At 37.1% G+C, this 14,574-nt stretch overlaps 1 protein-coding gene across 1 annotated transcript in view; it reads right to left on the bottom strand.

The window, feature by feature from the left end:
- SIM1 (SIM bHLH transcription factor 1) overlaps positions 1-14,574 on the bottom strand; it is a 75,638-nt gene that overhangs the window by 43,427 nt on the left and 17,637 nt on the right. Inside the window, exon 8 of the mRNA XM_036768868.1 lies at positions 13,971-14,118. Within this exon, the coding sequence (XP_036624763.1) occupies positions 13,971-14,118 (148 nt within the window). The remainder of the gene's footprint in view (positions 1-13,970; positions 14,119-14,574) is intronic.

Raw genomic sequence — 14,574 nt, 5'->3', positions numbered from 1 at the left:
CCAACCAAGAATCCAATTAACAAGGCTTTAAGATATGGATACAATGAATTGCTTGAATAAAATATAAAGAATTATTTGGATTTTAAAAAAAAGCCTCCATCAAAGATGGGGGCTTTTAGTTAAGGGATCTTCTAATGTGCCTGCCTTTTAAATCTGGCTCTATCACAAACTAGTTACATGGCTATGGACAAGTCACTTAGCCTCTCTTGGGTCTTGGTTTCCTTATCTCTAAAATAACGTGTTGGAGAAAATTCATATTTCTCAAATCATGTATCACGGACAATAAAATATCTAAATTCTCAAACTTCTATGCTCTCCCAAACCCCTCTACACAAGAAACTGCATATAGTTATTTTGTGTAGAATAGATGCTTAATGAAAGTTGATTGATTACATACCATTCATTCATGCTGTCTCCCCTCATTGACTATAAACTCCTTGAGGTCAGGGACTATGTCATCTTGGTCTTTGTATCCTTGGTCCCTATCATAGTGTGAGGGGCTTGATAAATGCTCACTGATTAACTATCATGGAAAAAGCAGAGATCTTGCATTCAAATCTGTGTTGTTTACTACGTGTTTGACCTTGGGGAAGATTATCTCTGGGTTTCCATGTTCTTTATTGGTAGAACGAAAAAGTACTGGTCAAGATCATTTCTAAGTTCCCTTCCAATTCTAAATCCTAAAATCCTGTGACCTTGGTTGTCCATGTTCTAAGGGATGAGAACCAAGCATCTGAGGATACGAAAAAGGAGAAAGATATAGGGAAAAGATGAGAGAGGGGAAGAAATGAAGTGGCAAGTAGAATGAAAGAAATGAGGGAAGAAACAAAATGCATGGAAATGGAAGGACAGGGAGCAAGGCAAAAAAGGAAAGTGGGTCAGGTTTTCTTTTTTAATTTATGATTTTCAGAAGTAAGAATATTTGGGTAGCAAAAATTCTGAATGCTAGTTTCTTAAAACATGATCCCTGGTTCAGATAGTTGAGAAACATCAGACTCTCTGAAGTCTGAAGCGCTCTGAAGTCCCTTCCACCTAAAAAGGTATATGAATCTATAAATTTCATAACTTTTACAGTGTCAACTATTTCGCATTAATGTCTATGGGTTTTTCAAAATACTGTGTTGGTGGTTTTTATAAATTGTTTTCCATGAGAACGGTACTTCCTAAGTTGGTGTTAGGGATTGTCATTAGGTTAAGCCGGGGCAAAAAACAAGACAGAGCAGACACAAACTGAAGAGGGCCCTTAGCTGTACTGTGGAGGTCCCAGATTTTGAAGCGCATTAAACTACATGATACACCTGGCCCAGAACCATTAGTTACTTCCTGACCTATCATTTCACCAATTCGATTTAGCTCAGATTTTGTACTACACAAAGCAGCAAAAAGTACCTTTCAATTTATCTCCAGCTTGAGCTGATCAGAATCTTCATATTTTATAGTTCCCATTCACTGTACCAGTAGCCATGAGTTACTCTCACTGACCCTCCATCCAAAAAAAATAGCTTAAATCTAAAAAAAACCCACTAAAACACCTTAAAGAACATTAAAAAAAATTTAAATACATCATATAGGAAGAAGAATAACAGAGAGAATAGAACAGGTGCTGAAGTCAAAGAACATGGGTCCAAACCTCTGGCACCTTCTACTTGGTGACCCAGGGCAAGTACCTTAACCTCCCTGGGTATCAATTCCATCATCTGTAAAATAAGGACATTGGACTACAGGGCTTTCCAATTCTAGATCTTATCACATACTCCAATAAGTTAATTGATAGATTCCCTAGGAGTGAATCTTTTTTATGTACATCAGCCATGTTTAAAAAGCAAAAACGAAAGTTATACCTAAACTAGTGGGATTAGAATTGCTTGTATTTACAACTGCACTCCAAAAATAGCTTAGTTCAGAGCTCTTTGCTGAATTCCTACCCAAATAGAAATAAACAGTGCCCAAATTGGGCAAATCTGTGAAGCCTTTGAAGTCTGTCTTCCACATTCCCAGTTTCCATCCTGCTTCAGGGGCTCAATGTTTTCCATCACTTCTCTATTAAAGTAGTGAAGCAGCTGTCATTCCTTTATTGGCTAGCTAATTACACTTTCACTGAAATTTGTTTGGACTGAAGTGTTGTAACAACCGGCTCTTTACATTTTGAACCTTTTCTTTCTGATGATTGAGTTGAATAGCTTTTTGTCTTATTAAAGGAATTGTAGAGAGAAGCAAACAAATAAAGTTGGGGAGAGGAAGCAAATGAATCCTTGAAAAACACTAGGCCAGCTCAGCTCAACCAAAAGTGAACCTGCCTTACTACTCTTGTAATTTGGGAGTGAAGGGGAGAGACTGAAAGGATGACTTGTTGGTCTCTGCCCTACAAACAAACTCTTATTCTCCTAGGAAGAACAACATGAACCTGACTCCTGCTTCACACCTTGTCTCAGAGGTTGCTGTTCCCGCTACTGCTACTGCTGTTTGGTGAAGAACGTCACCAATTTTTTCCAGAACCTAGAACTTGATCTGGTCCTAGAACAGTTCTGTTAAGAGGCCACCTCTTTAAAACTACAACAGCAAGCAAAAACAAACAAAAAATGGGGCCCCATATTCCCACCTGCAGCACATCAGGTCTCCTTTCTTAGCCTAACCCTATCTTTGTGCTTCAAGATCCCAAATACAAATTAATGTTAAACACAAATTAATGTTAATGTTGACATAATTTTTGTTAAATTTGATATTACTTTAGTTAATATCTAAGGTAGAAGTAATATGGGAATGTTATTTATTCTACCTGAAGTTATAAAATTTCTCACACAAAATGGTTTTACTGGAATACACTCTTTATTTTTAAAAACTATTATACTGGAACTATTTCTGTAATTGAAACATAATTATAGAAAAAAGGACAAGTGGTATTTACTCTTAGGTACCACACTTTTGAAACACAGAAAACATGTTAAGTTTCCTCTCTTTCAATTTAGTAGTATTAACTTATACATAAAACATCTAAGTTACAGGAAGATAGCACTGTATAGCAGAAAAAGCACTGCTTTTAAACTCAGTGGCCCTCTGAGTTCCTTTTCTTCTAGATCTATTATGCTATGTTACTCAGTACCTGTGTAACCTTGGGCAAGTCACTAAACCTGAATCTCAGTTTATTCTCTGGTAAAATAAAAGGGTGGTACTAGATGGCCTTTGAGGTCCCTTACAGCTTTAAATATTTCTACAAACAATTTTTTAAATATATAATTCTTCTGTACATAATAGCAGTGGGTCACCATTTGAACAAAGTCTGGGTATGATACATCATTTTTGTGTCCCTATAAGCCCAACTTATATGCATTATAAAATCATATCTAATTCTGAAGTATCTTGAAATGTATTGATAATTTTGTCACGTAACCTAGGTAAAGATAAAAAGCCTTTGGGTGTATGTGACAGAGTAGAAATCATTCTATATCCTTCTAGAATAAAAGTATCATGATCAGGACTGGTATAGAAGTTAGAAACAAAGACAAGCTGTGACAAAAACATGTATTATAAGTTCATTACCCTCTCAATCAAAAAGTATTACTAATTGTGTTTTAATAGCTGCCTAATCTCAAAAGGACTTGCATGTGTTCTATTCCAATCCATGCCCTGGTTTTCCTTTAACATTTTCAATCCTACAGCACTCTAAACATTCGTTTTCTCTATGTCCCTACCATTTAAATGCTGACATGATTCTGTATGATAATATTCTTTATGGCTTTGTATGATATTTTATATAAATTCTATTTATATAAATATCTATGTTTATATAAATTTATATAAAATCATTCTATTTAATTTTGATATGATTCTATATCATTCTGGATGATATTTTTCACCGTTTTATTAATTCCCCTAAGTATTTTAAAGTACTTGGACAGCGGATAATCTATTTTTCTAACTAGATCTAAGCTTCTGGAGGGGAGAAGCCCTTATCTTCTATTTCTGATACCTTTCAATGTGGTTATTATATCACACAACACACAGATGTTCAGCAATTGTTTTCTGTGACTAGACTATTAGTAAAGCTGTACCACTAAAGTTATCTTTTAACTATTGCATAAATGGATAATGTGCTGGGCTAGGAATCAGATAAAGAATAATGGAGCTGGACTGCACTTGTAAACTTGTACAATGCTCTCTATGGTAACAGACATCCTGTGGATCCAAAATCATCTCCTTGACACCAATATTTTCCCAGAGGGGCAAGAAGAAAGAGAAGCATGGAATACCATAATCTCTCAAAAATTAAAATTACAAAATGGCCCAAAGGGCAATAGAAAGACTCAAGCTACAGCAAGTTATCACTCACAACATGTTTAAGAAGTGTTGTAAAAGATGTTGTCAAGAATATGTGTGACTGGAAAAGAAGGTGGGCTGGTCATGAAGTGAGAATGAGAGAGAACAGATGGACAGCCCAAATGGCACTGTATCAATGGAGGGAGTATCCATAGTCATGAAATCACACCTCTACCAAAGGACCTCACTACAAAGAAGATGAGCAAGTATTTTTTTTTCACAAAATAGCTAGGGATAGAATTCAGCCAAAAAAAGTACACAGGCCTCATTAAAGACCTATGCATGTTGCTATTTGATACCTCAGCTCTAAGGGTCTCCAACATGGATTACTAGCTTTTAACTTTAGGTAAGTCGCATAAACTCTCTGGGCCTCAGTTTTCTCATCTGTGAAATGAAGGATTGAATGACCTCAAAGGTTCATCCAGTTCTGATAGTGTAGGATTCTATAAATTTTATGGAACAGAGGAAAGAACAGTTAGGGCAAAGGAAAACAGTGGAAAAGGGATTAAAAATAGCTGGAAGCAATACACTTTAATCTTCACTTCTCTCCCTCCTGAAATTATTAGATAGAAAGGTAGATAGATAGACAGACAAATGGATAGACAGACACACACAGACACATATATACATATATGTGTGTATTTATATATTTCTATTTACATGCGTTTCCCCTCTCCCTGCAGAATGTAGGCTCCTTCAGAATAGGGACTATTCTCAAGTTGTCCTTACGTTCACAGTGTCTAGTATAGGGCTTGAAACAGAGAAGGATTTTAGTAAATGCTTGTTGGATTGTGTTATTTAATATTACAGAATTATTTCTCAGGTAGCAAATGGCAGAGTCAGCACAATGACCACCCAATCAGATTTTAAAATGATTAAATGTTGGGAGAGAAGAAGTTGGCAGTGAATTTAAAAGCCTGAAACACACACACACACACACACACACACACACACACACACAAAGAGAACACTAAGCATAAGAATTTTCTTTAACTCTAGACATTTGAGAATTTAGAGATTCTCATTAAAGAAAGGTCGACTCAACTCTTCTTTCCTCCAGATTACATTAACTGATGGGAAATGGATGGCAAAAGGACATTGAAGGTAAGACGTACAAGCACTTACTTGCAGTTAAAACACACACACAGACACACACACACACACACACACAGACACACACACCCTGGGCTCAGACGCATGACACACTTACTAGCTGTGTGACCTTGGGCAAGCCACTTAATCCCAATTGCTTTGCATTCCCCCCTTCAAAAAAAAAAGAACACACACACACACACACTCATTCAGTAGAGAAGAGTCATGGCCTAGTCGAAGGAGGACTGGACTTAGGGTCAAAAGACCTGTGCTCAAGACCCAGCTATGCCATTTGCTACCTGGGTAAAAATGGGCAAGTTATTTAACTTCTGAATGCCACAGTTCCTTTCTCTGTAAAATGAGGGCATTGGACAAGATGATCTCTTTCATCTGTAAATATTATTATCCTATAATCATTTTATCCTAAGGACTACAAGAATCGGGGAATACAAAGATGAAATTAAACATTATCCCTGCCCTCAAGGAGCTTATACTCTAAAGTGAGGAAATAAGTACATAAATAAGTACAGTACAAAAGAGAGGACTCAAAGGAATATGAAAAGGCAGTATGGGTATATCATCTTCATCTTTGGGAATTAGATAAGGCTTCAAAGAGTGGCTCCACCTGAGCTGAGCCTTAAAGAAAGATGAAAATTCTACTTTTCAGAAGTGTGAAAAGAGGGTATTCCTCCAGAAGAGAGGAGTATTGCTTTCAGGAGTACACAAAGACTACAGAAAACAGAAAGAGATGGAGGAATAGCTAATAGTCCAATTGGGCTGGAACATAAACTGAAAGGTAATTTGGTAAATGAAGGTAAGTGGAAAAGTAATTCAGAGCTACGGAGATCCTTAAATGACAACAATATAGTGCTTGTATTTTAATTTATAGACATCTGACAGTTAATGAAGGTTTTTGAATGGAGTAGTGACCTGGGCATTAGAATGATTATTTTGGCAGCTCTAAGGAAAAGACTGGACAAGGAAGAGAGCACAGGAAATAGTAGCCTACTACAGTAGTATGTATAAGATAATGAGGCCACAAATTTGGCTAGTGGCCATGTGAATGAGGAATAAAAAACAGATGTGGAAGATAGTGCCAATTTGGCAACTGACTGGGAGTAAGAGGTTGAAAAAAAGAAAAGAACCATAGAGGATTCTGAAGTTTTGAGCTATAATTATCATCATAATTAGAATTTATATAGTACTTGCTCTGTGCCAGATCCTGTGCTAAGCTCTTTAAAAATATCTCGTTTAATTCTCACAACAGTTCTTAGAGTTAGGTGCTATTATTGTCTCATTTTTTTAAGAAAATGAGGATGGCAAAGGTTAAGTGACTTGCCCAGGGTTATATAGCTAGCAAGTGTCTGAGGCCCATATTTGAACTCTGGTCTTCCTGACTCCAGGCCCAGCACTCTGTTCACCAGTGGCACCATCAACAGAAATTGGAAATGAGGGCAGATTTGGGGAGGGTATGGGTAGTTATTTTCAGTTTTAGACATGTTGAGCTTGAAGTGCTAGCTGAACAGCCATGGAAAGATATCCAACAGCCAGTTGGAGCTGTGAGACTGGAGCACAGGGGAGAATAAGGCTGGAAACATAGATGTGGGAATATTCTACTTAGTGATAACAATGAAAACCACAGGAGTGAGTATAGAAAAGAGAAGTAAAGAGAACTGAGAATAAAGGCTTAGGGGATACCCCGATTTGGAGACCAGAAAAAGGACAATGGATAATCCAAAAAAACCTGGTGGACTGTCAAGCACTGCCACTCCTCCCTGTCTTTTCTTCTTTATTCCCCAGAATAGAACAACAAAAATGGTCTAATTATCCTAGAGAACACCAGGAATACACTTAGCTGTTTATCTCCTTGGGTAAATGAACCCTGAGACTGATGGAGTAAGTAATAAGGTGAAGGAGGCAAATATAAGACTACTCTTTCTAGAAATTTAGTAGTAAAGAGGGGAGAGGGGTAGGATGAAAACCAAGTTGCAGGATCAAGGAAAGGTATTATTTTTTGTTTGGGTTTTGTTTCATTTTATATTTTGGGTAGGGTAGACTTGTCAGGCAGAGAGGGAGAAGAAAGGGAGGGACTAAAGACAAGAGAGAGGGAAAGGAGACCATCAGGATCCTGAAAGAGATGGGAAGGAATGGGATCCAGGTCACAAGTGGAGGGAGTAGCCATGGCAAGGAAGAAGAACACCTCATTCCCTGAAAATGGAAGAGGAGAGGAAAGGAGAGGTGAAAGGAGAAGTCAGAAAACATCACTACACGTCCAAAACCATGACTCTATTGCCCTATCACTCAGAGAAGATGGTTTGCTGATACAAATACTGATTTGAAAAGTCATAGATTATAAGCAAAAAATCAAGCTTTATAGTTATCTTTCACCTTTGCTCCTCAACTTTATAAGTAGGGGTGTGTGTGTGTGTGTGTGTGTGTGTGTGTGTGTGTGTGTGTGTAGACAAAGGAACAGAACTGGGAAGATTTTAAGTTATGTACTCTGGTATTTCAGACACCTCTGTTGACTAAGTCAGCTGTCAACTACCACATTCAAGCAAAACTATCACTTGGACTTTTCGTCTGTCTGAGATGACATGAGTGACATTCTGCCAGAAGAAAGAGTAACAAATTAGATGAAGCTCCTTGAAATCCTATGATGTAAGTCAGGAAAAAAAACATCCTTTATTCCATTTTGCTTGTCAAGATAAGGAGCAATAAATGGATGACAACCAAATCCCAATTTAGCAAGCACTAACTGGACCTCTGTTCTTAGAAGTGAGAGAGAAGTGACTATGACCAAGGAAGAACCACTTAGGAGCCTTGTACAATAGCAGCAACAGAGGGGAAGTTGGAGGAAAGAGGTGCACCAAGGCAGTGGACAGGCAATAGCTATGAAGAGAGAAGAAGCCTGAACTCCTATGAAGCAAGTTGAGAAATTCCTCACCTGCTAGCCCCTAGGCAGAAGTTACAAGGACTATCGGACCCTGCCATCTCTTCTCCTCCATCTCCAAAAGAATGCCAAAAAAGTCAGGCAACCCCACCAACATGACCTAAATGTACATGCAGATAGAGCGAATCAAGGACAGAAGTGGAAGTAATTTTTTTAATCTTCAGAGCTTAATTTAAGCCAATATGAGCACAGATATTCCTAGGCTTTCGGTGCTTGATGCATTGAAATGATAGAAAAAAAAAAAGAAAACAGAGTAGCAAAAACAGATTAACAAGTGGCAACAGTTACTTCTCTGTTTAAACAGATTCTCTCAAATATCTATGTAGCTATGTAAATATATACATACATTATATTATATACTTACCCTATATGTACATTATATTTGGTTATTGTAATTTTTACAAAGGTTCGGTATGAAAGAATTATTTTAAGATGAAATACCAATCACTTTTAATGTGTTAAATGCAAGAAATGATAGAAGAGCTAAACTGAATGCATGTTATTTAATGCAATTATTTTAAAAGAAATTTCAATAGGTTAGATCTAGCTTTCATATAACAAAGAATTTTAATGTGGTAGTTATAGATTATCTTTCATACAGATGACCTTTCCAATTTGTGTTTTTAATCACTGTGTTACATAAAACAAGATTATTTGAAGAGGACAATTGGGACATTTATAGACAATATTAACATAATACAAATTATGTACAATTAAAGACAATCCAATTTATGAGCATACATTACTGCTATAATGATTACTTTTAGTGTTAAAAAAAGATTATTGCTATACAACAATTATTCCTCAGCCTGGGGGGGGGGAGTTGAGAGATAAAGGTAAATTATTTTCATATTTACAGATTTCTGAAAGTCTAAAGCAAGCTTCATTTGATAATGATCTCTCAAGTGAAAGGTTTTATAACGCTGAAAATAAACTAAATGTCAAGAATTTTATTTCCCTGGCTAAATCCATTTTTAAATGTTTTGCTAAAACTACCTTATAATAAAATGGAAAATATGCACATGAAAACAGTCTCAATCAAACGCATACCAAAAGTCTGTGCTTCTTGACATGTCAAGAAAAGTCAACCATTTGGGTGCCATATTGTGTGCAGTTCAGGTGTAAAAAAGGTTAAAGTTATAGTTAAAAAGTAAGTTAGCAATGAAATGCATTTTTTTTATCATGAGGGCTACAGTGGTCTAATGCAAACAAAAAGAATTCCAGTATCTGTCTGTCTTTTGGGGAAGAGATTCTCTTTTTTCCTGTTTAAGATCTTTTGTAAAATAAATAAATAAATAAATTCACAGAGATGTTTAACAAAAACCATGTTCCCTGCACTAATATAAACTGCCTGGGTTTGTTTTGCTTTTAATTACAATGACATAAAAAGTCAAAGTAAAAATGTTTTTGAGATATACCTACTTCTCTGTCCTGTGCTTAGATAATCACTGAATAACATTTGTCCCTAAAATGTTACATCTTTTATTATAGTAGTAGAGTTTAGAGATTTAAACTGAGGCAGAAATTACCAAATCAATCTGTAAATCATGTCTTTTTTTCTAAATCTCTACTCTTAATGCTTCGTCAATGATTCTCACTGGAATTTGCTATTCTCACTGGAATTCTAATTTAAAATACAAGGACTTTTGCAAAAATGTCCTGCACTGAGACTTCTAAGCATAGTTCTGACTCAGTGTATGTACCGACTGAGTGTTAGATGAATATTAATAGGTGAGCGTAGGTGATACACATCAGTAAATCATTATACGTATATTTTTGTAAGCATCCATATTTGTGCAAAGTACATTTCCAACAAACGAAACACTGTACTGTTCCAAATTAAACACTTCTGAGAATACATGCATATGTGTATATTATGTATATGTATATCCACATATACACACACATATACACATATATATTTAAAGTAAGAGCCCTCCACATCATCTTTTTTGACTTATTGGAAGAGAAGCAAGGATCACTCTCACCCATAAAAACTGTATCATTTCTGAGTGGGGAAAAAACAATCTGAATGTGGAAATATAATTACATCAAGGCCTTTACTTCTATTCTCTTTTTACAAAAACATATTTTCAGGGTTTATTAGGTGTTCAATGTTTTTCCTTTATCAGTATATTTCAAAACCAAGTATTTTCTATCTGAGTGAAAGGAAGCTAAGAGACATGAGTATGAATAATTAATTTTGCTAATTAAACAGACTCAGTGAAAGGAATTCAAGAAAATGAATAAATTCAAGTGAATGAATGAGTTCAAAATATGAATTTAGGAAAACCACTTAACTCTTTAAAAATGAACTTTTTTCCAAAAAGTTTTCTTCCTTCTCTCCATCCTGACTCGTGGTATTTCCAAAGTTCATTGATTAATGACTATAAACTTCATTCAAAGGTTTCTCTTAAAAGTATCACAAAGCAGTCATTTTCCACTGCTTACCACATTTCAAAACACGTGAACAGCTTAGAAATGCTGCCCATACGGCTATTATGATAGGCATGCTGCAGAAAAACATGAACAAGGAATGAAGAGCTAGTCAAACGTCATGGAACCTCAGGGACCTAGACACACCAGCAGAAGATTTTAATTCACAGTATCTTTACACTCTAGCTTTCAGCCTTTCCAAATCACACAGAAGCCACACAAGGACCAATAATAGCACCAGAACATTTGCCATCTGCCTCTGAAATAATACAATTTTCCTATCCACATTGATGAGGCAATTAATTGAAACCAGCCAATAGTCTTAAATAGATCAGTTTATGGTGAAGTTGATAGACAATACTAAAACAGGTTTTCCACACACGTTAATTGAGGGGTTGAGGTGGGGAGGGCAATGAGTTTAAAAAGAAAATGGCAGCTGATCTGAAAATTTAGAAAAACTGAGCTTCTTGACAGTTTTCTGATGTACTGGGGGTAAACAGGCTTTACCAAAGAGACATCTTCATTTAGCCAATACCTAGTTAAATTGCACATCCTTCAGTTTCATAGTAATGCTCTAAAAATATATGCTCTCAAATGCTTAAATTTGAAATACATCTGGCATGTCAAATTATTTGGAGCATTGTGGTTTTAAGCGTATTGTTGGGAGGTAGTGTGTTTGGAAAGAACTCACTTATCATTCTAGTGCTTCATAAAGAATCAGCACAGAAAACAAATGTAAGTTCTGGTCTGCTGCTACCATAGAAAATCAATAGTCATCTATTTAATTTGCTAAGACAATGTAAATTAGTAACTTCCAACCAGATGTGTGATGTACACATCAAACAAACTGCAACCTGTTCATTATGAAAATCCCGTCAGCACACACAGAGCTGCCTGATGACATTTTATCTACTGTGGTTTCCCCATTAGTGGTTATGAAAATTGTCCTGAGGATTTCTTTACAAAGAAATGGGCGTTATAAACCCATAATGGTGCAATCAATTTCAACTATTCATCTTTTATATGTAGACTTATACAGGCTTCTGTGTGTTTCTGTGTCTTTTCATTTGGGAGGAATAAAACATTCAGAAAAAAAGTGACATACTATTTTCCTTCAATAAATCATTTCTCTGTAGTCATTAAGCCTCTTTTATTTAATGTACAGTTTCTACCCTATTTCTATGGTAGTGAAGTATGCAAAGTGAAAAAAGACAGAGTCAACAGAAAAAGAAAGTACGCATTCACTGAAAAACAAAACAAAATTTTTCAAAATGACTCTAAACGTAAATTAAGTTTGCCCATTGGGAGAGCTAACTGGCATTCTCGTCATTTATGTGGGCCTATGTGACTATGTAGCCTGCTGTTTGATAAAAAATGATTACTAACCACAGGCACCCACAGGGTAACAGGATATATATAATACTGGTGATGTCTCAGACATACAAAGTACCTTCTTCAGGTATGTAAGCTTCCTTTTCATGGTAAGCAGACATCATTTTTCACCCTTAAATACTTTTGCTTCCCAAAAGTGGTTTATTATATGAAATGTACTTTGCCATTTTCCCTCGTGTTTATTTTAATAATATCAAAACTAGCAAATATAAGCTAAATGGTTATATTTTGCAGGGGTGCACGGTAACCAAAACATTACTGATGTGTTTGTTAAAACCTATAGTAATCTTACCATTAGAGCATCATTTGCTCTGCTTCCTAGGAAAGGAGAAAGCTAAAGGAGGTTCAAAACTACCAATTAACCTTCCTGGACATTGACTCTTTCATCTCAAGCAAATTCATTTCCCAAGCCCATCAAGTTACATTCTTTTATCAAACAAGGCATAGAATTAATAGTATTATTACCAAGTACAATATCGCCAACTAGTATATTTTTAAAAATTTTATAACTTAAAATAACATAAAATGAATGCATTCTTATTCATATAACTGGAATCCACAAAACACTTCCTTCCAATGGAAAAATCTATTTCTATCAAGCCTCTGTTCTGTCAACATTTGCATGATAGATAATTATTGCCATGCCCTAAAATCAGAATCATTTCTATTTCCCCATCTCATCCCCAAAAGAAAAAAAAAAGGTAAACCAAAACAAAAAGGACTTTCCACTAAGGCTTAAAAATGAAGTAGGCAGCCCGGCCCTCACAAACATAAAGTACGTGCTTCCTCACCAAGAACACAATAGGCCATGTGACCTAGCATGCATTGGCATACTGGCAACCAGAAACTATGATTATTTCCAGGGGGAAAAATATGAATCAAATATTGCAACTTCAGCCAGCCTGCTGGAGATTGGACCTGGCCCTACTGGCCCCTGGTCCTGAAGTACCAGCAGGTAGCATCCCATACACACAGATCTCATACCCTTGCAATCCTAAAGTACAAGGGGAAGAGTTAAGAGCTGAGTGTTAGCCAAGATTTCCAGCATTAACTTGAGTCTCCTTTCTTTCTGTGGGTTAAATTCAGACCCTTTTGGTCACTTAAACCTTCTTTGTGGTTCAGCTTAAGAATCACTCTCTCAGAACTCTCAGCTTTGATTGGAGACTCTGGTTAAAATTAAGAACTTCAAACCCCAGATTTGAAAAAGTGAAACAGATGTCCTGTTTGTTAACTATAAATGGCTCCTTAAGGAGAACTCTCTCTCTCTGTCTCTCTCTCTGTCTCTCTCTCTCCCCCTCTCCCTCTCTCTTCCTCCCTCCCTTACCCTCCCTCCCTCCCTGCCCCCTTAAGTTTTATTTAATGCAGGGTAGGCTTAAAAGAAATAGAAAGCAAACTATGTACTGAGGATAGAAAACTCCTAAATCTTCCTCCGGGAATTAAAAATAAAGGGAGCTTTTTCAGAAAGATGAAAGTAGTGGGTGGAGCTGTTTCCTCCCCAAACTAGCCTACACTAGCCAGGTTGGACGGAGTGCGCAGACTCTGCCTTTTTCAGTGCCCTCTCTCCATCTTTTCTCCTTCTGATTTAAGCACCCCAGCTGTGAAAGAGGAGGGTATAAGATGGAACAGGAACGGGGGGGGGGGGCATATAAACCGCTAGCCGCGAGCTGTCTGCTATTGTTATTATTCTAGGTGTGGTTGGAGCAGAAAGTGCATTCCAAAGGGTCACTGGGCATCCTCCCCTGTAAGCAGCCTCCCATGCCAGCGGGGCATTTTTCATTAAACTTACGTGAGAACATAGTTGACGCTGACGATGCAATGGGGCCTTGAGGAGCGGCTGTTGTGCACGATGGTGGCGTAGCTCTGTACCCACACCCAGCCCCCGTGCTTTGCCAGGAACCGGTAGTATTTTGTGGTCACCTGCCCTTTGACCAGCACTGAGGTGAGAGAGGGGGGAAAAAGGCAGAGTGGGAAACGGAGAAAATCCTATACCAACAACCCAGGACTAGTCTGTTAACTTGCCATTTTGCAGACTAACCCTAATCCCTCCCCTCAACCCCGATGTCCCGCAGCAGCGGCAGCAGCAGCAACTGCTGCAGATATAAGCTGGTTGATGCCACCAAGCCGTCTCCTTATAGAAGGAAGAAAGATGCGAAAGACAAGGGGATGTTGGTCAGGCTCGAAAAATCTTAACTGAGATAATCAGAGAGGAACTGGGGGGCTGCCGAGTTAGGAAGAATCCTGAACGGGATACTAACCACCATGGAAAGGAACAGGACAGGAAATTTCCAAAATCAAAAGATTATGCAAAGTTAATTTGTATCGAATTCATTCGATCCTATTGACACCCTTCCTCTTTTTGAGGGAAGCTAAAGCTATTATTCAATTGGTCA

The sequence above is a fragment of the Trichosurus vulpecula genome, chromosome 7 (assembly GCF_011100635.1).
Source record: "Trichosurus vulpecula isolate mTriVul1 chromosome 7, mTriVul1.pri, whole genome shotgun sequence".
NCBI lineage: Eukaryota > Metazoa > Chordata > Mammalia > Diprotodontia > Phalangeridae > Trichosurus > Trichosurus vulpecula.
Note: the sequence above shows the minus strand (reverse complement) of the source record. Positions and strands in the feature narration are given on the sequence as shown.